At 49.4% G+C, this 24,061-nt stretch overlaps 1 protein-coding gene across 1 annotated transcript in view; it reads right to left on the bottom strand.

Annotated features, from left to right (window-relative positions):
- Positions 1 to 17,121, bottom strand: part of SCD5 (stearoyl-CoA desaturase 5) — a 175,141-nt gene extending 158,020 nt beyond the window's left edge. The window contains exon 1 of the mRNA XM_018049650.1: positions 16,542 to 17,121. Within this exon, the coding sequence (XP_017905139.1) occupies positions 16,542 to 16,794 (253 nt within the window). The 5' untranslated portion in view covers positions 16,795 to 17,121. The remainder of the gene's footprint in view (positions 1 to 16,541) is intronic.

A 24,061-nucleotide genomic window follows, 5' to 3' on the forward strand; every position in this document is an offset into this window, starting at 1 on the left:
GTGCCTATCCATTACAGTAATACCCACAGTGGGTCCTTCATCAGACACATCAACGGCGAGTGTGCGTGCTCAGTCATGTCTGACTCTTTGCGGCCCCATGGACTGTGTAGCCCGCCATGGAATTTTCCAGGCAAGAATACTGGAGTGGGTTGCCATTTCCTCCTCTATAGGGTGTCTTCCCGACCCAGGGATCGAACCCACATCTGCTTGGCAGGCAGATTCTTTATCACTGCACCACCTGGGAAGCCCTAAGCACATCAGTATGACTATTCAGACTGTAAAGGATAAATAGTTTAGCTCACTTTGCCACCAAATGGCTTCATTGGGTTACACTTTCCCACTATTATTTAGTGGTGAAATAATTTTGTTTGCAAAGTTTTGCTGTTGTTCAGAACTGCAGTGAAGATACGAATGCCCTAAAGGATTACTATTATGTGGATTAAAAGAGCCACCATGCCCACCTCCTCCGGCCATCTGCATACCTCAGGCCCACTTCTGTCCTGGAGTTTATCACACTGAATTACAATTCTCCTCAGTCTGTTTCCCCTTCTAGATTTTGAGCATCTTGTGGGCAGGAATGACAGCTTGCTTATCTATGTATTCCCAGCAGATGGCCCACACTAGGCTGGTGCTCCTGCTAAGTCACTTCAGTCGTGTCCAACTCTTTGCAACCCTATGGACTGTAGCCTGCCAATCCTCTGTCCATGGGATTCTCCAGGCAAGAATACTGGAGTGGGTTGCCATGCCCTCCTCTAGGGGATCTTTCCCACCCAGGAATTGAACTCATGTCTCTTACATCTCCTGCATTGACAGACGAGCTCTTTGTCACCAGTGCCAAGGGAATCTCAGGCACATGTTCACAAATTTGTGTGAAACAGAATTTAAGTAGACATCTAAATCTTCCCACCTCCCTGTCTCCAAGAAGATGGAAAAGTGCATCCCAGAAGCGTCCCCTCACTTGTTCCTAGAACCAGAGCACACATCAGAAACCAATCTGCTTAGTCAGCAACATCACCATGGTGCAGAGGAAACTCTTTTACACTTTAAAATACTTTAAGCTTTTTTAAAAAAATAAGCTCAGAGGAACACATTTTTATTTGTGTATTTGTCGGTTTGCATGTGCATCTGGCCATGCTGTGCGGCTTGTGGGATCTTAGTTCCTGACCAAGGATCAAACCCCTGCATTGGGAGTTCAGAGTTCTAACCACTGGACCACCAGGGAGTTTCCTAAAGCATTTTTTGTCATAGACCCGATTAATGACCACTAGGAATGGCTCTGACCAGGGAGAGACTTGGGAGTTTGCTAACCAGCAAAAATTTACCTAAGTCCAAAGTCTTGCCTCCAACCTTTAGACTAAAGAAGCACCTGGCAGCCTGCGGTGGGGGTGAGCCTAGTGAGACCAGCTTGTCTGTCTACCGCTCCGGGGGCCTCTCCCACACGCCCGGCTGCCTGGGCACAGGGCCAACAGGAGCTCTGCTTTCAGGGTTTTGCATTTCTCTTTCACCAGGAAGACTCCAAGCCTGGCTGGGTTTGGAAGGCTCTTGGCTGCCTCTTCACACACATCACTGTGAGAAATCCAGCCCAGCTGTCTACACAGGCGGCTGTCTACACAGGTGCTGGCTGCAGCCTGAGACGCACGGGTGCTTAAAGAGAAAAGGACGTGGAGAGAGCAGCAACTTGCCAGGAGAACAGAGCGGAAGGTTCCTTAGCAGGGGGAACTGATTACTGTCCTAGGCGAGGGTGGTCACCTCAGTCATATGGCCACGCTGACAGGATGCAGGTTAGGATTAACCCACTGCCTCCCACTGGATGCGCAGTGAACATCTAGAGCAGTGGTTCCCAACCTTTTTGGCACCAGGGAGTGGTTCCATGGAAGACAATTTTTCCATGGACACGGTGTTGGGGGAGGGACATCTGAATGATTCAAGCACATTACATTTATTGTGTGTTTATCTGGCCATGCTGTGTGACTTATGGGATCTTAGTTCCCCGACCAAGGATCAAACCCCTGCATTTTGAGCTCAGAGTTCTAACCACTGGACCACGAGGGAATTTATTTATTTATTTCATTATTATTACCTTGTGTTAGGCTTCCCTAGTGGTTCAAACAGTAAAGAATCTGCCTGCAATGTAAGAGATCTGAATTCCATCCCTGGATCTGGACGATCCCCTGGAGGAGGAAACGGCAACCCCTTCCAGTATCCAGTATACTTGTCTGGGAAATCCCATGGACAGAGGAGCCTGGTGGGTTACAGTCCATAGGGTCACAAACAGTCAGACACGAATGAGCAACTAACACACACACACATATAATGAAGTAATTATACAACTCACCATTAAGCAGAATCAGATCATCAAGCATTAGATCCTCATAAGGAGCACCCAACCTAGATCCCTCGCCTGGGCAGTTCACAGTAGGGTTCCAGCTTCTATGAGAATCTACCACCATCACTGATCTGACAGGAGGCGGAGCTCAGGTGGTAATGTAACTGACGGGGAGCGGCTGTAAATACAGACAAAGCTTCTCTTGCTTGTCCACCACTCACTTCCTGCTGTGCGGCTGGGTTCCTAACAAGAGGGTTGGGGACCCCTGATTTAGAGTGTCTTCCCAATGGTTGTCATCTGTTGATGAGTCAGAAACATTTCCAAGGGCCCTCATATCTCAGGTGGCCAAGGAGCCTGGGTCCAGGATGTCCCTAAAGGTGTCCTGTCCCAGGCAGAGCTGCACTGCATCCCCGTCTGCTTGATCCCAGCGGTATCTGCTCCTCCTCAAATGAAGATGTCTGGAAAGTCACCCACCCTCAGAGATGAAAGGGCCCAGAGAGCAGGGCTCCATCGACTTACATATTTAGGAAAGACACATTTACTGAATGAACTCACATCTGTATAGCGGATTTCCAGCACCAAAGCGCATGTCTGGTCCTGGGGGCGCTACTAATGATGCCACGGCGACTCTCCTGGGGCTGGTCCTTCCCTGAGGGCAAGCTGGGGAAGGGGAGGCGCTGAGGCTCCGCAGTTGGACGCCGCACCTAACTTAGTCCTTACCGCCTTCCTAAGAAATGGTTTCAGAGCCCTCTGCCGAGAAGGCGGGGGTTTCTGAAGCCTAGGGCTATTTGTTTGAGGTTTTCTCCAGCTTTTTTTTCCCCGCCTCCACCTCTTCTGAACAGCTTCCCTGCCACAGACTCAGGGATGAGCCAAGCATCTCTGCCCTCGCCCCCCTACCCCCAGAAAACATACCACACGCAAAGCCATCCAGGACCACATTCCCCGGGCGTGGCGGGGGCGGGGGGGCGGGGGGCGGTTCTCCATCTGCTTTAACGTCCTCTCTGCAGTGAGACAACCAGCCCTGCGTGGAGAACCCCTGCAGCTCTTCCCATTCCCCGGGTTGCCTTTTATCAACCCGAAGGCATCTCGGGCCAGTGGGATTTCGGGTAAGGTCACAGTCCTGCATCTTTTCTGAGACAGGACAGGTGGGCGGGGATGTGATGTAAAACTGCCAGGGACACTGCATCACTCCCAGGCCACCTGTCCCCCAGGTCAGAGCACCTCCAACCCACAGGCTTGAAGAGCCACCCAGGGCACCTGTGAAAATGCAGAGTCCGGGCAGCTCCGGGAGGAGTAGCTCAGATGAGCCCGGTAACAGTCCACAGACCACTCTGGGGACCACTGCTTCGCTCATTACCTATGCCGGCTTCTCGGGTTCTACCCCTTCCTACTTCTGAAAACTGCTCCTCAAAGCTGTTTTCCCGCAAAAAGCTGGGGGCAGTTGGGGAAAAGCTGTTCCTCGAGGTTTTCTATGTGGATAGTGTAGCCAGAATTACCTCAACACAATGCCTGTATGTCTTAAGTCGATTCAGTCGTGTCCGACTCTTTGCAACCCTATGGACTGTAGCCCAGCAGGCTCCTCTGTCCGTGGGATTCTCCAGGCAAGAATACTGAGTGGGTTGCTATGCTTTCCTCCAGGGGATCTTCCCCACCCAGAGTCAAACCTGCATCTCCTGTGTCTTTTGCATTGTAGGCAGATTAATTCTCTACTCGCTGAGCCATCAGGGAAGCCTGGATTAGATAATATCAAAGTTAAATTCCTAGTTTTGAACATTGTTGCATTCTTTTTTAAAATATTTTATTTTTATTTATTTATTTTTAGCCTCCCTGCTTGTGGGATCTCAGATCCCCACCCTTGCCTCTGGCAGTGAAAATGTGGAGCCCTAACCATTGAACCACCAGGAAATACCCTTTCGTTGTATTCTTACTGTTAGGAAATATATACTGAAGTATTTTGAGATAAAAGGACAGATAGCTCTGATTTATTCTCAAATGGCTCAGAAAAAAATAGCACACACACATATGTGTACACATATATATACTCTAGGCAGACTGAACTGTTTGCATCTTATCCCATTGGCTTTATCATATTCTCTCATACACATATGCATAGAGAATATGATAAAGCCAATGGGATAAGATGCAAATACTTCAGTCTGCCTAGAGTATATGGGAGCTACCTGTACGAACAGGGAACTTAACACTGGTTCTGTATGTCTGAAATTATATATCTAAGTAAAAAGCTACAAGGAAAAAGACAAATCCCCAGATGAGCAGGGAGTGTGGGAGAATACAGAAACTCCATTCTGTTTACTTTTGTGTATGTTTGGAATTTTGCATCAATAAGACAGTTCCCTGTACCAAGCCTCAGGTATGGTTTCAGTGGCAGGAATCCTGGGCTGCTGGGTGCCCAGATACCATCTACTACGTCATGAGCAATGACCTGTGAGCTAGGAGTACCACCTGGATGAGCGGCAAGGTCCTCCAATTCTGCACTCCCCACTCCCGACACCTAGAGATACACCTTTACAACCTTATTTTTACAATGTCATTTTTTTCTGATAATAAAATTAGTATCAAATCTCTCTGGGGGAAACCTTACATAAAGGCAATTATAAATTAGAAAATAAAAATCACCTTTTAGATACACACTGCTTCTATCACAAAAGAAGTTTTTATTAGGACAGGTGAGTTACTTTCAACCCCAGAATTTTAATTGGGTCCTAGTACCTTTCCTTGGGAGAAGGCAATGGCACCCCACTCCAGTACTCTTGCCTGGAAAATTCCATGGATGGCGGAGCCTGGTAGGCTGCAGTCCATGGGGTCGCTAAGAGTCGGACACGACTGAGCGACTTCCCTTTCACTTTTCACTTTCACGCATTGGAGAAGGAAATGGCAACCCACTCCAGTGTTCTTGCCTGGAGAATCCCAGGGACGGGGGAGCCTGGTGGACTTCCATCTATGGGGGTCGCACAGAGTCGGACACGACTGAAGCTGTAGCAGCAGTACCTTTCCTTATATGGTTTAGAATATAAATTTCAGCCAGAATGATCAACTGATTTTTTTTCAGAGTTCTCATTCAGTTAGAGAAGGATATAAAGTAATGATTATTTGGATCATATAATAACAAGAAAATGCTCATGCAGCGATGACATAAAAACATTTGAATATAGCATAGGGAACTATATTCAGTATCATAATAACTTGTAATAGAAAAGAACAGAAAAAAGAATATATACATATGTATGTATGTATCTCCAAACCACTTTGCTACACACTTGAAACTAACACAATATAGCATATCAACTGTACTTCAATTAAAAAAAAATTAACAACCCACCAGGGCACCACCCGATCAAAACCAATCAGAACAAATTTAGTTTCAGATTTAAGCTTTGCAGCTGTAGTTCTTGGATTGCTGGGAACTGCAGGAGTACCAGGGAAGGCACTGCTGTTCAATGATTTTAACCACTGGGCACACGCTGACTGAATACCAGCTCTGTGCATGAGGGAATATTAGCGCTAATAACTGTGGTTTATCCCAGCCCTCGTGGGAGCTCTGCTAAGTTTAGGTTCATACCCAGTCTATACTCAGAGACAAATCTCCCCAGAGCTCCACATTAGAGTCAAGAGAGTCTAGAGTAAGTCCAGTAGAGCTCAAAGATGCTAATAACTTGTCCACTTGTCAAGAGCCAGGGAGCCAAACACAATGGGTTTGGGGGTGGGTGATGGGAGGGGGACAGATGTGGCTATTATTCACACTTGCTAATAAATATCTTCCTTTGCTTATAGAGACTCTAGGGCAAAGCTGCTTGCTTTTGGGGACACTCCAGTGACTCACAGGCTGGGAATATGGACGATCTTCATCACAACCATCTGTAAAAGCTTCTTATGAACATATTTATTAGAAGAGTAAATTGACTACTCCAGGGAACAGTTACATTTTAGGGATTCATTTCTAATTTCATGCATGGAACTTTTACATTAAATTGTATATACTACTTAGGGAAAATCACAGCTGTTCCTTTGAGTTATAAAAGGAGGGTAGAGACCAACTGGACATGGAACAACAGACTGGTTCCAAATCGGAAAAATAATACATCAAGGCTGTATATTGTCACCCTGCTTATTTAACTTACGTGCAGAGTATATCATGCAAAATGTTGTAGGGGCATGCAGAATCCTGGGGCACTAAGAATGACTTCTCTCTCCCCAGTCCATCCTCCAAAATCACATGGAAAGTTCTCTTACAGGAGAGAAAAAAAAAAAAAAAAACACCACTTCTAAAGTTGAGACAAAATGAAAACTTTCCTTAGAAAGAAAGGCCACAGAAATCTAGAAAAATGGTACAGATGAATTGACTTGCAGGACAGGAACAGATGTAGAAAAAGGGCATGTGGGCATTGTGAGGGAAGGAGAAAGTGAAAGTGAAAGTCACTCGATCATGTCCGACTCTTTGCGACCTCATGGACTATGCTGTCCATGGGATTTTCCAGGCCAGAATCCTGGAGTGGGTAGCCTTTCCCTTCTCCAGGGGATCTTCCCAACCCAGGGATCGAATCCAGGTCTCCCTCATGGCGGGCGGATTTTTTACCAGCCGAGCCACAAGGGAAGCCCGGGGGAAGGAGAGGGTGGGATGAATCGGGAGATTGGGACTGACGTATCCACACCGCTCTGTGTACAACAGACAGCTAGTGGGGAGCTGCTGAGCAGCACAGGGATTCAACTGTGCCCCGCGCTGACCTAGAGGGGTGGGATAGGGGAGGTGGGGGTGGGAAGGAGGTCCACGAGGGAGGGGATGGATGCTTACATGTAGCTGATTCACCTCCTTGTACAGCAGAAATGAACAACAACCTTGTAAGGCAACTGTATTCCAATTTTTAAAAAAGAAAGGCCACACAGACATCAAACATTCATTCAACTCTTCCTTCATCCACCCTCCCAGCACCATGTCTATGAAGCAGAGGCCATGTGTTGGGGGCCTGGGGAGGCAGATATGCCAGGAAAGAGCTCAGAGCCTCATGGAAAGGGCAGACATTGACAACTCACTGTGATGACACCAGGAGCGGGGACAAGCCCAACGGGTAGGGAGGAGAGGGGAAGAGCACAAGAAACGTGAATCCGGGGCCTTCCCAGGGGATGGAGGTGACACCAAGGAGGGAGGGTAGCAGAGGGAGTGAAGGCAGGCCCTGCAGCAGAGGTGCTGGCTGTCCCAGCAGCCAGGCCCTTTCCTCCCTCCCCCAGAGCCTGGGTTTTGTTTGGTTCTTAAATCCCACCTCATGTGACACGTGGCTCAGAGGCCAACCCTGATTAGCTTGAATCCCTTGCCAATGATGGCTTAACAAAGGACTTGGGACCCAGTCCTGCTGATGATCCTGAGCAGACAACAGCTGTGAGACAACCAGGAGAGAATTTCTCTGGTGAAACTTTAGGAGGGGGGAGTCTCTCTCTTCTTCTGTAGGACATCGTTGTAACTGCTGGAAATCTAGCAGCCATTCTGCAACCACGTGGAAAACGAAATTCCACAGGACCACCGTGGCAGAAATGAAATCTGCTCTTTGATGTCATTTCTGAGTCATTCTACAAGTGCCCTACCTTAGGATTACTTTCCTGTGAAATTAGAAATTTTCCTTGTCTTTTATGGCTTACTGAGTTTTGTGCTACTTGCAGCCAAAAGCATCCTTTGTGGAAGGTGGCCCTTTCCCCAGGCCTCCTCACCTTTACCAGTTCATCTGTTAAAGACTCAAGCTGAGTTCCCAAGGGCCATGCACTGAGCCTCCCTGTTATTTTTCCCCAGCTCTACTCATGAAAATAAAAATAATTTTCCAGCCCATGAATTAAACATCACGGCTGCCGGCTGAAAGATTTTAGCAACAGCCTTTTGCTGGCAAGAGAAGCAGGATCCCGACATGTTCTAAAATAAGCTACAAGGAGGCAAGAGGGGAGGAGGGGACACCAAGGGGAAGAGGCCATTAGAAGGACGATGAAAGAGTTGACAAATCCCACTTGTCCAGTTTCTCTGACCTGTCAGTCTATGGCCCAACTTAACGGAGTTTTTTCTCTAAGTTCAACCCAGACGGGTCACCCAGAGGCCTTATCAAAAGGCAGGTATTGATTCAATAGGTCGGGGATGTGATCTGAGAGTCTTTCTAACACACTCCCAGGTTACGATGCTGCTGCTGATTGGTGGACCACAGCCTGCTGGGACTTATAGAGCCCTTCAGCCTTTAACCGGCTTCCCAGCTGGCGCTAGTGGTAAAGAACCTGTCTGCTAATGTAGGCGACAAAACAGACGCGGGTTGGATCCCTGGGTTGGGAAGATCCCCTGGAGGAGAGCACTGCAACTCACTCCAGTATTCTTGCCTGGAGAATCCCATAGACAGGAGCCTGATGGGCTGCAGTCCATAGGGATGCAAAGAATGGGATATGACCAAAAGGACTTGGCATGTAAGCATCAGCCTTTAACAGCAGGCTGCAGAAATGGGGAGCAGGACGTAGGAAGGAGGATAGTGAGAACTAGCTGTTTAAACTCAGGTTCCAGGGAGGAAGGGAGGTCAAATGAACCCCCCACACACCTGTACCTTTGAGAGAAAGAGGAAAGAGAGCAGACGAGCACAAGAGGAGAAGAGCGCCCTGGGTCTGGGATGCCAGCGTTATTATACCCTTGGGGGCACATTAGTAGTCTAGTCCTGGCACAATACCCCCGAGTCTGTGAGATCAAAGGCCCAGCTGAGACATTATTTCTAGCTCTCCCTGAACTCTGGCCAGCCTGAGAGGGAGGCACCCAGCCCCACTGCACACTCGCTCTAAGGTGTCTGCCTTAGGGTCTTTCCTGAAAACCTTCGGGCTCACTCATCCCACCAGCATGTGACTGGTTTAGAAATTATGTGCTCAGAACCACTGGCGTGTGTGATGGGTGAGCAGAGGTGAGAGGCAAGTAGAGGATAAGGGCAGCCGCTCTGCAAGCCTGATCGCCTCCCAGTCCCGCTGGTCCTACTGACTGCCTGCCCTGGATCTGGGCCCTGATCACCTTCAACCCTCTGAATCTTCAGGTCCTGGACTGGCCCTGCTCCAGCTCTTCTCTCTCCCCTGGGGACCTCTGTCCTGCGGCTGCAATGCCATCTCACCCGAACCCCTCAGCAGGGGTCTCCAGCCAGGCTCAGTTCAGCCACCTCCTCCTCTCGCTTGTTGTTTAGTCACTAAGTCGTGTCCAACTCTTTTGCAACTCCATGGACTGTAGCCTGCCAGGCTCCTCTGTCCATGGGATTGCCCAGGCAAGTATACCGCAGTGGGTTGCCAGTTCTTTCTCCAGGGATCGAACCTGCATCTCCTGCATTGGCAGGTGGATTCTTTACCACTGAGCCCCCTGCAAAGTCCCCTCCTCAAGGGCGCCTTCCTGACTCCCCCAGGCTGGTGCTCTGCAGCTAAGGCTGCCTTGGCGGTTCTCACCTCTCCGTCTCCCCAACCGGCCTTAAGTGCCATGAAGTCAGGGAGGGACGGCGCGGGTGCCTGGCAAGTCATGGGTGATAATAAGCGTAACTGAATACGGAGCAGGGAATTAAATGCACCAGCTGTGCCTCAGAAACACCCAAATGCCTTAAAATAATAATAATAAAATAGTCAGGGCCTCCCTCCTAGAGATTCCAATTCATTAAGTCCAGGTGGGGGCCCAGGCTTCTGAATACTGTAAAGGACATCCAAGCGATTCTGATGTTTTGACAATAGTTGAAATGGAAAAAGGAAAAAAATGAATGAATTCGTGGGTGAATGAGTACATGACTGCATGTGCAACTGTGAGGATCTCTCCCGTGGCTTGCTCACACTCAGAGTGAACAAACCATGGGCATTTACAAGGGAGGAGAATGGGTCCCTGCTGTGGTGGCCACCAGCCCATTGCCAGGGGAAACAAATCAGAAACCAACTGCTTTATCCATGACCAGGGCTTTCTGACAACCAGGGTCGGGGGTCGGGGGTAGTGTGGAGGCTGGAACAAGTCCTAACCACCAAGGAGGAGCTGAAGGAAGGGAAGGAGTGAAGGGAAGTAGCAAGGGTCAAGTTCTTTACTGTGTTGTTTCATTCCACTCCAGCTGCGAACTGACGCTGGCAGAGCTGTCATTCTCAAAGGGCAACTGGGGACACCGAAGCTGGAGAGGGTGACTGATCTGCCTAAGACTGTACCTGGGGGGCTAGGCTTTGAACTCAGACACTCAGACTCCAATACCCATACTCTCAATCCCAGAATGGTGCCACTTCCACAGAAACGGGACACGTCACAGCAGAGGGATGGGGAGACTGACATCACAGAAGACAGGACATCAAAATAGATGCTCAACAAGAAGAATGCCAGCCAAAGATAATGGTGCCCTTTTTAGAAAATTTCTGGTGGCTCAGATGGTAAATAATCTGCCTGTAATGCAGGAGCCTGGGGTTCAACCCCTGAGTTGGGAAGATCCCTGGGAGAAGGGAATGGCTACCCACACCAGTATTCTTGCCTGGAGAATTTCATGGACAGAGGAGCCTGGTGGGCAACAGTCCATGGGGTCACAAAGAGTCAGACACGACTAAGCGACTAACACTTTCACATTGTGTCACCGTTCTGTAAATTTATCACTGGCTTTTTAAAGCAATTATTATAATTTTCTACAATACACAAGTCAGGACAAGATGAGAACTAAATGTTATACAGGAAAGGTCGTGATGTTTTATTCGGATTTAAACATTGTGCATTATATTGGAGCCACAAGAACTCCAGGTCCCAGAGAGACAGTCACTGAAGCCCTGTGAGTTTCCTGAGGCCGCCCCCGCGGTGGGGGTTAGAAGCAGTAGAGAGAACTCTTTACCCTGCGGCTCCTCTTTGACATTTGCCCTGATGCTTAAAGGAACTTCCAGCTCAGTATTATCATCTCTATTTCAGAGACCAGGAACCCAAGGCTCACACACTGGAAAGAGACTTGCCTGAAGCTGACCTAAGAGGCAAAGCTGGGTTCTCAGCCCTGGTTCCTACTCTGCAGAAGGACTTCACATTTTAGGATCACAGTGCAGTTGGCAGTGACCTTGACCAGTTTTAGAAGAAAAAAAGAACCAAGTTAATAATGTTAATCTCAACCTATATTTATACTTGTTGAGACTATGAAGCCAATAAAAGCACACTCCATTCTCTCGGGTTTCTCTGTACTCCACCCAGCCTGGGGAGCGGCCCTTAGTGCTTGCCTGGTTATTAAAAATGGAAGAGTTGCAACAATGGGCTGGGAATTACAGACTTTAAAGGGAAGTCTCATCGACGTTTTTCAGTTTTTTTAGTAGTTTGAACATTAAAGTTTTGTTTTTTTAAAAAAGATGACTCAAGAAGACAAATGCGGGAAAAATTCAACACTGAGAACCTAAGACATTTAGAGAAATGATTAAGCCCTGTTTTTACAGCAATTGCAACTGGCTCCGCTCAAAAAGCCCCAAAGAAAACACTAGAGACCAGGTGAACAAAAAGGTACTTATTTACAAAATAGTGACTTTTTAGAGGAAAAGGGGAGGAAGAGAGGATGAAAGAGAAGGGGATGGGGGAAAGAGAAGGGGATGGGGGAGAGAGAAGGAACAGGGCTATTTGTGTTCATTTCTCTTTGGAGACTTTGAGAAAGAACCCTTGTTTCCCAAACCAAAGCAATCTTTTCCATGCAAGAGGCAACGAAGCCACATTGTATGCCAGCTTTGTAGAACCGATTGTGCTGCAAGAGGGCCTTTTTTTCCCTCTACTAAAGAAAACAAAGCCAGTATCAGGACCAGGAATAATAAGGGGAGCTAACAATTACTGGACATCAACCAAGGGCCAGCCACTGTGCCAAGTAATTCACACCTATTATCGAATTTATTTCTCACAACCTCATGAGCAAGAAGTACGGATCTATCCATTTTACAGGTGAGAAAGCTGAGGTCTGGAGATGTTCATTTGTCCCATCAGGCTATGCAGTTGGTGAACAAGTAGAATAGCAGGGATTCACATTGAGAGTTGTTTCTCTTTTGAGCTGTGGGCTTCCCTGGTGGCTCAGAGGGTAAAGTGTCTGCCTGCAATGCGGGAGACCCTGGTTCCATCCCTGGGTTGGGAAGATCCTCTGGAGAAGGAAATGGAAACCCACTCCGGTACTCTTGCCTGGAAAATCCCGTGGATGGAGAAGCCTGTAGGCTACAGTCTATGGTAGGCTACAGTCTATGGGGTCTCAAAGAGTCTGACAAAACTGAATGACTTCACTTTCACTTTCACCCTAGAAAATCCGGAGATGAAACAGAAGTCCAAGGCCATGCATTCTTGGAGCTCTTCAACAATATTAAGGATTTGACAGAAAAAAAGAAGCACAGCTCAACAAAGATGTTAGGACCATCAAAGGTGTGGATTCAGGCTACCCCATGTCTGACAGAAAATAGCTCACCCTTGGGCAGCTCGCAGGATTGGACAGAATTTGACTGGTGGACCAGCAGGTTCCAAACCCCTGCCTATCCTGACCCAAGCTCCTGCCAGACTGCCTTCCACCTCTGCCACATCTCAGCTTCCTCCCATAGGCTGGGTTCTAGCAACCAAAAGAGCACCAGAGAATCCTGTGTCTGCTTCAGCAATGGACACATTTGGCCTGGGGCAAGACGGAAGGCTGAGAGCTGAAGAATTGATGCTTTCAAACTGTGATCCTGGTGAAGGCTCTTGAGAGTCCCGTGGACTGCAAGGAGATCAAACCAGCCAATCCTAAAGGAAATCAACCCCGAATATTCATTGGAAGAACTGATGCCGAAGCTGAAGTTCCAACACTTTGGCCACCTGATGCGAAGAGCCAACTCATTGGAAAAGACCCTGATGCTGAGAAAGATTGAAGGCAGGAGGAGAAGGGGGCAGCAGAGGATGAGATGGTTGGATGGCATCACCGACTCAATGGACATGAATTTGAGCAAACTCTGGGAGATGGTGGAGGACAGAAGAGCCTGGAGTGCTGCAATCCATGGGGTCGCAAAGAATTGGACACGACTTAGCAACTGAACAACAATAAGAACTGCAAGATGCAAAGGAGCAGGGAAGATGACTTGTTTCGCATGCCTGATCCTCTCATTGAGGTAGTCATGATGTCACCAAGGCATATTTAGGGGACTCAAATGACTTTCAAGGGAAACCAGCAAAGTTCCTCATGTTTCTGGAGACCAATGGCCAGAATGCCTAGACACAGGGCAAAGGTTGCTGGGAAAAAGCACTAGGACTTTGGCCTTGAATCATGACCGCTGCACCTCACTCCCTTATTCTACTCATCTTGGGAGACAGGGCATGAACTAACTGCCCCTTTGGTCAAAAATCCTCAAAGCAGGCCCATTTGTGAGCTCGAACCTTCAGGTGAAGATTTTTCCTTCAGTTGGAGTTCACATTCTGCCCTTGAACTCATAAACTCATCCCTTAGGACCTGTGGGCACCAAGAGCGTTCCATTCTGACAGCCTGCCCACTCAGAAAACTGTAAGGATAAGAAGAGTAAACAACTTGCTCTGGCCCCAAGGAGAGTCATAAAAAGGCGGGGGATGAGGCAATGGAGGAGGTTTGGACTGAACAACTTGATGAGATCTTTCATGGATGACATTTCACCGCCAAGCAAATTACTCTCCGCACACTGCACACCTAACACATCCTTTGCTGGGTACGCTGCATGGATGCCTCCTGTTTCCAGGGCAACCATACCTGGGGTGGAGGGTGGCAAGCAATGGATGGGCTGGCTAAGCCTTATTGCCTTGACAACCCAGGTCTCTGAAGTGGATGAACAACCCACTGGTGCATGAGCTCAGCCCTAACACTAGACAGAGCCAGTGGGAGTGAGGATGGAAAAGGCATCCAGTGGGGAGAAATCTGTAGCTCAAGGCACAAGGGTTTTCAACAAAAATAATCCTGATCAACAGTCCTCCAGGAGACCTTTAACCATCAGCACACCAATCTTGGCTGTCTCTCTCCCTCACTTCTTCTCTCACAAGATATCCATCAGATAACATTCACTTATTTGGAATGTTTCTAAGTCACAAGTTTGGATCTTGAAGCTACAACATCCACCATTGTCTGTTCTTTTTGGGGGGCAGAGGGGAGGGAGCAGGGGTGGGAAGGGCAATTAAGCCCAGGTGGGGAGAGAATCAAGATTCGGGGAATGGAACTGAAAGCAGAAGACTCTGCAGGGAGGCAGAAGGATGGGCCTGGCAGTATCACCCATAAGGCGGATCCCAGACTCCTGCAGTGTGTTGACTTCTCCAGGGAGCCGGAGGAGTCTGGGGCCAGGATGCCATCTTCAGGCCAAGGTCTTTCAGAACAAAGATTCTGCCTCCACCACCATGAGTGGCCGGGAAAGGGCAGAGGTGACTTGGCAAACCTGGAGAGGAGGCCTTGTCCTTGTGGCTCCTGGGGGAAGGCCAAAACCAGGGGGTGGGTGGCTGTAATGGTGGAGTCTGTGGGCCTGTGGAGCTCCGGGCATGTAAGACAATATTTTAAGTGCTCACTTCTCCCTGAGCTCTCTCTGACACTGCAGCTATTAAGACTAAGCCCTAATCTCCTGGTGCCAGGAGGGCTCTGAAGTCCAAAGGCACAGTCCTGCCCCTGGTGCGGGAGGGACGGGGAGAGGAGGGGTGCAGAGGGAGCCGCTCTAGGGGATACAGGGCAATAAGAGCTTTGGTTGGCCGGTGGAGGAAGTGTGTCTAGGAAGCAATGGCTGAGCATCTTATGATCTAATCATCTAGAGGTAAAGGAAGAAGGAAGATAGGAGAATGAAACCAATACATAACAAAAAAGATGGAGAAAAGGACACTGAATTGAGGAAGTGTACTGACTTTTGGAGAGGTTACTCAAAGCTTTCAGGGGACTTTCGAAGGCTTCACAGATTCCCAAAGACCCCTGCCCCTCCCAACATTCCTCAGCCCTGCTCAGCCACACACCCTCCCCAAGAGGCACCCACCCATCTTCTGGAAGGGTCTGCTTGCAAGAGCACAGACTACAGAGTTTCAAGGGAAAGCTTAAAACCGACTGGCCCCATTCTGAACCCAGGCACTTGGAGCTGGCACTATGCCAAGTCGGAAGCTTTGCCGAAAGAGGTCTTCATATTTTCTTCCTTCCTCTTCCCCTCTGGAAATAAAAGGAGGTTGTTTCTCCTGCTCCCCTGTTCCTTTCAGGAGACCTGAAAGGGCTTTTTGAATTACTTCACCAGATTCTCAACCCAGGATACCAAAGCCCTCGGAGCCTTTTTGTCCCGGCTAAGGTGGCCACTATAGTGACTGAGGCCAAAACCAGTTACTAGGGAAGGGGGTTTGGAAGCGGTTCTGAGTCAGCCACTGGAGTCATGCAGGGCAGGCTCTGAAGCCCCCCTCCCCCGGCCCCAGGAGCTGGGGAGGGGTTAGAGGGGCAGTGGGCTCCGGGATTCCCTCCCATGCTGGCAGGGGTGGGGGTGCTAGGGGAAAGTGGGTGGCGCGAGGGAGCGCCACAGGTGACAGGCTGGCACCTGGTCAGAAGGGGACAGGCCTGGAAGGGTCTGCACAGCCACCTCGGAGCTTTGTGCTGGGCCAGAGCTCGCCGACAAACTTCTGGGACCGGAAAACTGCAACTGGGCACAAGAGATCCGGAGAGGGCAGGGACAGGGGCCTTACAGGCGCAGGAAGGGAACTGGCTTCTTCCATCTCCTGCGCGAAAATCAACGCTGAACCTGCGCCTGTGGTCTCTCCAACCCCCGCTACAACTCCCTTTCTAGTCCTTCACTCGGCCTCTAGGTCCGTGGCCCATGGAGGAGACTGAGACGCTGAAAGGCGGCCGATAGGAGCGCCCCTGGGACGCGCAGGGGCTACACAGTCACCACGTTGGTCTCCCCGCCCTGGAGCCCGGGCTTGGCATCCCCCTTCGCGCGCCTCTGCGCCGCAGGACCCCGAGTCCCTCTCGCTCTCCATCCAGGGGTCGCCAAAGGAGCCTACTCAAGGAGACAGCGGAGGGGGCAGAAGTTGAAAATATCTGGATAGAAATACCTTCCCGTCCCAAAGGCCGGACAACTACAGGCCTGGGAGCGGGGGGCGGCGGGGAGGAGCGGGGGGAGCAGGAGAGAAGGCGAACCGAGAGCCGCGGGGGCTCCACACGGCCCGCAGCCAGAGGCGACCCGCGATCTCGCGCGCCCCGGCGCCGCCGGCCTCACCGCGCCTCAGTGCCCGGGGGCGCAGGGGGGCGCGGGCAGGACTACTCACCCCAGAGCAGAGTGAGCGCCTGGGCTTTGGGGATGAGCACCAGGGAGTACACGGCCGCCAAGTGGAGCAGGCTCATCAGGAACACGTTCCTCCAGACGATGTCCTGCCGGTGCCCGCGCGCGCCGGGCCTCTCCCGGCCGCCGCCGCCGCCGCCGCCGCCGCCCTCCGAGCCCTCGACCCCGACCCCCGCACGGATCTCCTCCTTGGCGCTGCGGAAGGGGACCTTCTCCGCGTCCACGGCCGGGCCTGGCATGGCTGGGGAGACCTGGGCGCCCGCGGCAGTGGCAGCGAGCCGGCGATCTCCGGGGCGCGGAGCTCTCCGGTGGGGGCGGCGGCTTCTGCCTTTTTTTGAGGGGATTGGGTGGGGGGGATCTCCGGCACCTCCTGTCCCCGCCTTCCCGGCCCTTCTCTGCTTCCTTCTCGCTTCTTCAGGCGTTCAGCGTGGCCTAAGGATGCCAATCTTGGTGCCCGGCATCTGTTGCTGGCGCATCACCCTCTCGGCTGCCGGAGAAGAACTCGGCGGCGGCGAGAAGAGGGGGCGAGCGCGCGGGGAGGGAGGGGGCGCCGGGGGAGGGGAAGGGGTGTGGAAAGAGCCGAGAGCGCGGCGGGGGAGGGACTGCTCGGAGGGAGCGGGGAAGAAAGACCTGCATAGCTACAGCCAATCAGGGTCGCCCTTGCGGCTCTTAAAGAGAAAGGCGCCCCCTTGGCCTCGGCTGCCCGGGCTCCCCGGGGCCGGACGGGGCAGTCCGCAGGGCAGTGGGCAGCCTCCGCCGGGGGCGGGGCGCGGGGGAGTGGGTCGAGGGGGCTGTGGCTGCAAGGTCAGGGAGCCCGCAGAGCCTCCACACCACTTGTGCGCTGCTGAGGTGGTTTCTCCAGTTCCCCGAAATACCTTTCCCTATTGAAAAAGACTTCTTTTTTCCCCCCATCTTTGAAGCTACAGGCTGGAGAATTTGCAGTCTTGTTCCCAAATCGCAGCGCAAGTTAAGGCCAGATCTGGGATGACGATCAGAAGTTCCTGTGTCTCCCGGCTCCTATGGCTCTGGGGCCTGTGTGGAGGGGATGGAGGCAGCCGCTCGCTCGGTTCTTATTTGAACAACTGCAGCCAGGCACACAGTAGGTGCTCAGATAGCGCCTGTCAGATGATAAATGATCAAGGGGCCGGTTAGTGTCCAGTCGGGCCCGGCCCACTTGCGCAGCGCCTCAGCCTCGCAGCTGTTCGTGGCAAATTCTCCTCTAGCCAGTCGGCTTCTGGACTGTCTTAGCCTTGAAGTCAGCCCCCGTTGAGAATGGGGCTTTAGGGAAAAAAAAAAAAAAAATCACGCAGAACGTTCCAAGGCAAATGAACCTAAGAAAAAAATCTTGTCTGCTCATTCCCCCTAAGGCAGATAATTTAGAGCTGCTCGGAGAGCACCCTGATGGCACAGGAGTGCAGTGAAGGGGCAGCTGGCTGTGCCCAGAACAGCCGTGGCTGCACCTGCAGTGAGCAGAAGGAGACAGGCCCAGGTATGGAAGCCAGGGGCCCTGAATGCTAATTCTTACTCACTGTGACCCAACTCAGTCCCCTAGGGACGAATTTCCTTGTTGTTGTTCAGTTGCTCAGTCATGTCCCACTCTTTTTTCGACCCCATGGACACCAGGCTCATCTGTCCTCCATTATCTGCTGGAGTTTACTCAAATTCATGTCCATTGAGTCAATGATGCCATCTAACCATCTAATCTTTGCTCTTCTTTCCAGCTGGCAAATTCTATAAATGTGAGTTTGAAAGGACACTATTATGTTGACAAAGCTGACTTAGGGATCAGCCATTGCTAGTAATTCTTTGCAGCATTCTGTGGAACATGCTGCGCACTCAGTCATGTCCGACTCTTGGTGACCCCACGGACTGTAGCCCCCCAGGTTCCTCTGTCCATGGGATTTCCCAGGCAAGAATACTGGAGTGGGTTGCCATTTCCTTCTCTAGGGGACCTTCCCGACCCAGGGGTCAAACCTGTGTCTCTTGCATCCCCTGCATTGGCAGGCAGAACCATTAACACCACCTGGGAAGCCCTCTCGAATTGTCTGAGACAGAAAAAAAAATTACCCAGAATTGATTACTTGAAAGGGCCACACATGAGTGTCTTGTTGTTAGCAGACCTGAATCAGTCCAATCGGCCAGAAGAAAATAATGTATAATTTAAAACTGACCCAAGATATGTGACTTGTGGAATGGGGGCCACTGAGTGAGTGTTAGGGTGTTGCTTCAGACAAAGCTGAAATTATAGAATGAAAGGATGCTTGCCGGGCCATCAGATAAATGTCAGCACTGTTGTTAGACCAGTGAGACAGCAGAACATGAAACGTCTGCATGCTAAGCTGCCTCAGTCGAGTCTGATTCTTGGCGACCCACCAGGCTCTTCTGTGCATGGGATCCTCCAGGCAAGAATAGACCCGTAAGACAAAAGAACCTGAAACTTGAGGGTGTCAGTTTCATCAACCTGCTCAACTTTGGTTTCATACTGAACCACTTCTCATGTTCCCTCTGCTCCCCACAAACCCCAGACCCACATACTCCCTGTGGCTCTCTATTCAGCCTGTCCTTTATCTCAGGGTGGACTAGTTGCTCTGTCAAAAGCCTCTCTCTGGGTTATCATGATGACTCACCCCACCATCACTCTAACCATTCAGTCATTGGTTGGGCATGTATTAGGTACCTGCTAGGTGCTAGAACGGATGGATGCTGAGGATACGAGGACGGATAAGATGTGGTCCCTGCCCTAAAGGAACTCTCCATTTAGGAGAGAAGACAGATTAAACAAATGTTACCTCTTGGCTATGAACTGGGAAGGGCAGCAAGGTCCAGTCCATTATCTGGAAAAAAAAAAAAAAAAGTGTCAGGCATCGCGTGGATTTGAGTTGGCCAAAAACTTCATTCAGGTTTTTGTAAGACTTTCTGGAAAACCCTGAATGAACTTTTTGCCCAATCCAATACCTACAAAGAGTCTGGGTGAGGGGTGGCCAAATCATTCCTCATGTGGCCTCAGAGACCCTTATCTGTTAGTTAAACTACTCTAGCTTGAATCTGGCTTAAGTGAGCATCTTCCTGTTGTCCTGCCCACAGGTCAGACTGGGTACTGCCAACCACTTCAGCTGGTTGAACTCAGGATGGGGAGGGGGATATTTTTATGTTTTGGAGATGGGAGGAAGTGCTCTTCATGCCCTTCAGATAATACTTACAAAAGAGGGGTGACAGGAAACAGCCCCTCCAGGTCTAGCCTCAGAGTGAAACCTCTACAGAAACAAGGTGTTATCCTATTGCTAATAATGAACATCCCCTGTAGTATGTTACGCCATCAAGACTACTGTCTCTTTTCTCCATCTTGCCAAAGACCCTAGTATATTTTCATAGCTTCTGGTCAAGACCCTAGAAGTGGATGTGTGATCATCTCATTCATGGAACAGTAACCTTTTTATTCTGTCGAACAAATCATTACCAAAAATGTGGTATTGCAGGATAAAGTGGGGGCATGATGAAGGAGTAGTTAGTTCACACTAGAGAGGAGGAGGTTTGTGGTAACTGGGAAGGGTTTTCTTTTTTTGGAACTTGATTTAAAAAAAAAAAAATTTCACTGTGGTAAAGTACACAGAACATAAGATTTACCATCTTAACCATTTTTAAGTGTTCACTTCAGTAGTGTTAAATGTATTCACAATGGTGTGTAACTAATCTGTAGAACTTTTTCACTTAGCAAAACTGAAACCCTATACACATCAAACAACTCTCCATTCCTCTGTCTCCCTACTCCCTGGCAGCCACTATTGTGTTTTCCCTTTCTTTGAGTTCGACTCCTCTAGATATCTCATAATAGAGTATTTGCCTTGTTGTGACTGGTTCAGATCACTTAGCATAGTGTCTTCAAGTTTCATCTATATTATAGCATGTGTCAGAATTTCCTTCCTTTAAAAAAAATCCAAATAATATTCCATTTTGTGAGAAATGGCAACCCACTTCAGTATTCTTGCCTGGAAAAATTCCATACAGTCCACACGGTCATGAAAGAGTCAGACACGCCTTAGCAACTGAGCGTGAGCATACTTATAGCACAGCATATCTTAATTCAGAGTAGCCTCGTGTGGCTACTGGCTACTTATTAGACAGCACAGTTTTGAAGGATGACTAGTTTACTAGACAGAGACATGGTGGAGGGCATTACTGGCAGAGAAAGCCGTGTGAACAAAAGCTTTTGCCTTTGCCATCTAGAGAGGTATCTGGAATATCCAAAGTGAAACTAGGTGTGTGTGAGAAAGAGGAGTGCAAGATGAAGATGAAAAGTCATGCAGTGGGTGGCCCATGGAGGGTGTTTTTCGTGCCCTGCAGAGCAAGCAACGTGGTAGGTGAGGGGAGTCGCTGATTGGCTTTATGCAATGTAACAATATGATCAAGCTTGCATTTCAGCACGACCACTCTGGTGGAGCTGTGGAGAATGACTGGATGGCAAGTAGAGAGAGCTAAGACTGGAGGCAAGAAGAGCTATTAGGACACCGCGTTAAGAATCTGGTCAGTTGATGAGGAGGATCTGAAGCAAGACACAGGTACAGATTCTGAAAAAGAAGCATTAGAGAGGAGATGATAAAGCCAGAGAAACACAAAGAGAAGCGTCAACAGGATTTGATGCTCGACTGAACATGAAGGAGGAGAAATAAAAAGGACAGGATTCCCCTGGGGGTCTCTGGATTGGGTATTCAGGTAAAACACAATGCCACTTACTGAGTGCCAAATCATACTGTGTTTATTACCTTTTTGTGAAATGGGGATAATGATGCCTCTCTTGCAATATTTTCATGGTGACTGAAGTTTAGAACTGTATCTGGCATGTTGTAAGGAATCCATAAATATTAGTCATCATCAGCATTATTATCTTATCAATGATTTTGGGGATGAGACTGAAGAAATAGGAGCAAGCTCAATAAGGAAAAAAAAGTCTTGTTTTGGACACCCAAGTGAAACTGTCCAGTAGGTTGTTATATAGACCTGGAACCCAGCAAAGGTTGAGGCTGGAGAAAATAACTTTTAAATATATATATATATATATATATATATATATATATTTGGCTGTATCAGGTCTTAGTTGCAGCATGTGAACTCTTAATGACAGTTCAGTCACTTAGTCGTGTCCGACTCTTTGCGACCCCATGAACCGCAGCATGCCAGACTTCCCTGTCCATCACCAGCTCCCAGAATTTACCCAAACTCATGTCCATTGAGTCAGTGATGCCATCCAACCATCTCATCTTCTGTCGTCCCCTTCTCCTCCTGCCTTCGATCTTTCCCAGCATCAGGGTCTTTTCAAATGAGTATGTGGGATCTATTTCCCTGACCAGGGATCACACCCAGGCCTCCTGCATTGGGAGCGTGGAGTCTTACCCACTGGAGCACCAGGGACGCCCCTGGAGAGAGTAACTTAGTTGTAGTTTGGTTTAGTAAAATCCCAGCAGTAGAAGCAGTCGCCCAGGGAAGGTAAGAACGAGGCTCAGAACAGACTTCCAGTGAACGGCTATCTATGAGACTGGCAAAGAAAGGGAAGCCAGTGTGGACCGAGGACAAAAGAGAGATGGGGAAGAAGGAGCAGAGTGTGGGAGCGCAACCTCGAACACTACAGAAAGGCTGAGGAGGATGGGATTGAGGAGTCCACTGCAAAGAGGCCATCACTGACCTTTGCCAAGGTCTTTTCAGTGAGTGATGGGAACTGTCCTTACACAGAGGTGCGTTTAAGATAAGGAGGAGATGCTCGCTTAGGCAGCCCATACTAAAATTGGAATGACACAGAGAAGATTAACATGGCCGCTTCGTAAGCCTGATGTGCAAATTTGTGAAGCATTCCATATTAAAAAAAATAATAAGGAGGAGGAGACAGCATGGTATACCTGTATAAGTTAACTTTAAGAAGCTTGGCAATATTTAAGAAGAGAAGAACAGAGAGGTGAAATTTAGTGTGCGTCTATGGATTTGAATGTGAAGGATTTGAATATATTCAAATTTGGGGAGAGGGAAAGATAATGAAAGGTCAGAGTTCAAATGTATGAGAAAGAGGATGCTTGATGGAGCTATTTTCCTAGGGCTGGGGGAAGGTTAGACTGGGTGGGATCAGGTGATCAACTGGTTGGCCTAACTTTGAACAGAGGGACAATTTCTTCCTGGAGACTGGAAGGAAATGGGGCTTCCTAGGTGGTACAGTGATAAGGATTTCGCCTACAATGCAGAAGGCCTGGATTCAATCCCTGGGTCGGGAAGGTCCCCTGGAGAAGGAAATGGCAACCCACTTCAGTATTCTTGCCTGGAGAATCCCAAAGACAGAGGAGCCTGGAGGGCTACAGTCTATGGGGTCGCAAAGAGTCAGACATGACTGAAGCGCCTTAGCACGCGGGCATGGAAGGAAACAAGAATGAAGGTAGACTGAGCTTGCTGAAGGAGCCACTATAGTGAGGCAGGGTGCACTGATGGCTGGCTGGCTCCAAAGGGAAGGTCAGATCACCTGCCAGCCAAGCAGAGTGGGAATTTGGTGCAAAGTTGGAGAAAAGTGATGAAAGATCCCAAGATCTGTTGAGCAGAATGAGAAAGGAAGCTGACCGAGGACCTTAAAAAGGTTGCTGAGCCAAATTAAAGGCCCAACGTAGAATGGATGCCATGAGCTTGTCATGGCATCAGTCTGCACAGTGGCAGTGATGCAGCCTCACTGACAGGATCTCCAGATTGAAGTGGGGTGGGGGCTTAAGAGGGGGACAGGAGACCCAGGTACCTGAGTCAGAAGTTTGTAAGGAGTCCAGCTGCTGGGAGGGGAAGGAAATATGATCAGAAGGAAGCTAAGAACTCACAGGTAGCAAAGGAAGCAAAGGCTGAGGTTTTAAAGAAGTTGAAAGGTAGATTTCTGTTTGTTAGGGAATGAGAATAGGGAATTCCTCAGCAGTCCAGTGATTAAGACTTCACACTTCCAATGCAGGGGGCGTGGGTTCAAGCCCTGGTCGAGGAACTAAGATCCCCCATGTTGCATGGTGCAGCCTAAAAGAGAAAAAGAAACGGGAATAAAGGAAGCAGTGGCCATTGTGCACCAGGAGGGAGTGGGATTTGGAACTTCAGACCAACAGAGGCAGAAGAGTTTCCATTGATTAACTCCCAGGTGAGGCACAGGATTCTAGAGGAGGGGCAGTGGCTGCAGCTGAGGAGGCTGATGGATCAAGACGGCACCTCCACAGGGGACTGAAGTCCCACAGGGTGGCATCCAGGTTTAACTGGAGAAGATGGTGAGTCAGGTGCCCAAGGGTCGGGGGGACGCTTCTGAAACCAGGACAGAAAACAGCTCTCAAATATCATTGAGTGGTTACAAGATTATATATTTTATTGTTGTTGTTCAGTTGCTAAGTCGTGTCCGATTCTTTGTGACCCCATGTACTGCAGCACGCCAGGCTTCCCTGTCCTTCATCAACTCCTGAAGCTTGCTCAAACTCATGTCCATTGAGTCAGTGATGCCATCCAACCATCTTATCC

This window comes from Capra hircus, chromosome 6 (genome assembly GCF_001704415.2).
Source record: "Capra hircus breed San Clemente chromosome 6, ASM170441v1, whole genome shotgun sequence".
Classification (NCBI taxonomy): Eukaryota; Metazoa; Chordata; class Mammalia; order Artiodactyla; family Bovidae; genus Capra; species Capra hircus.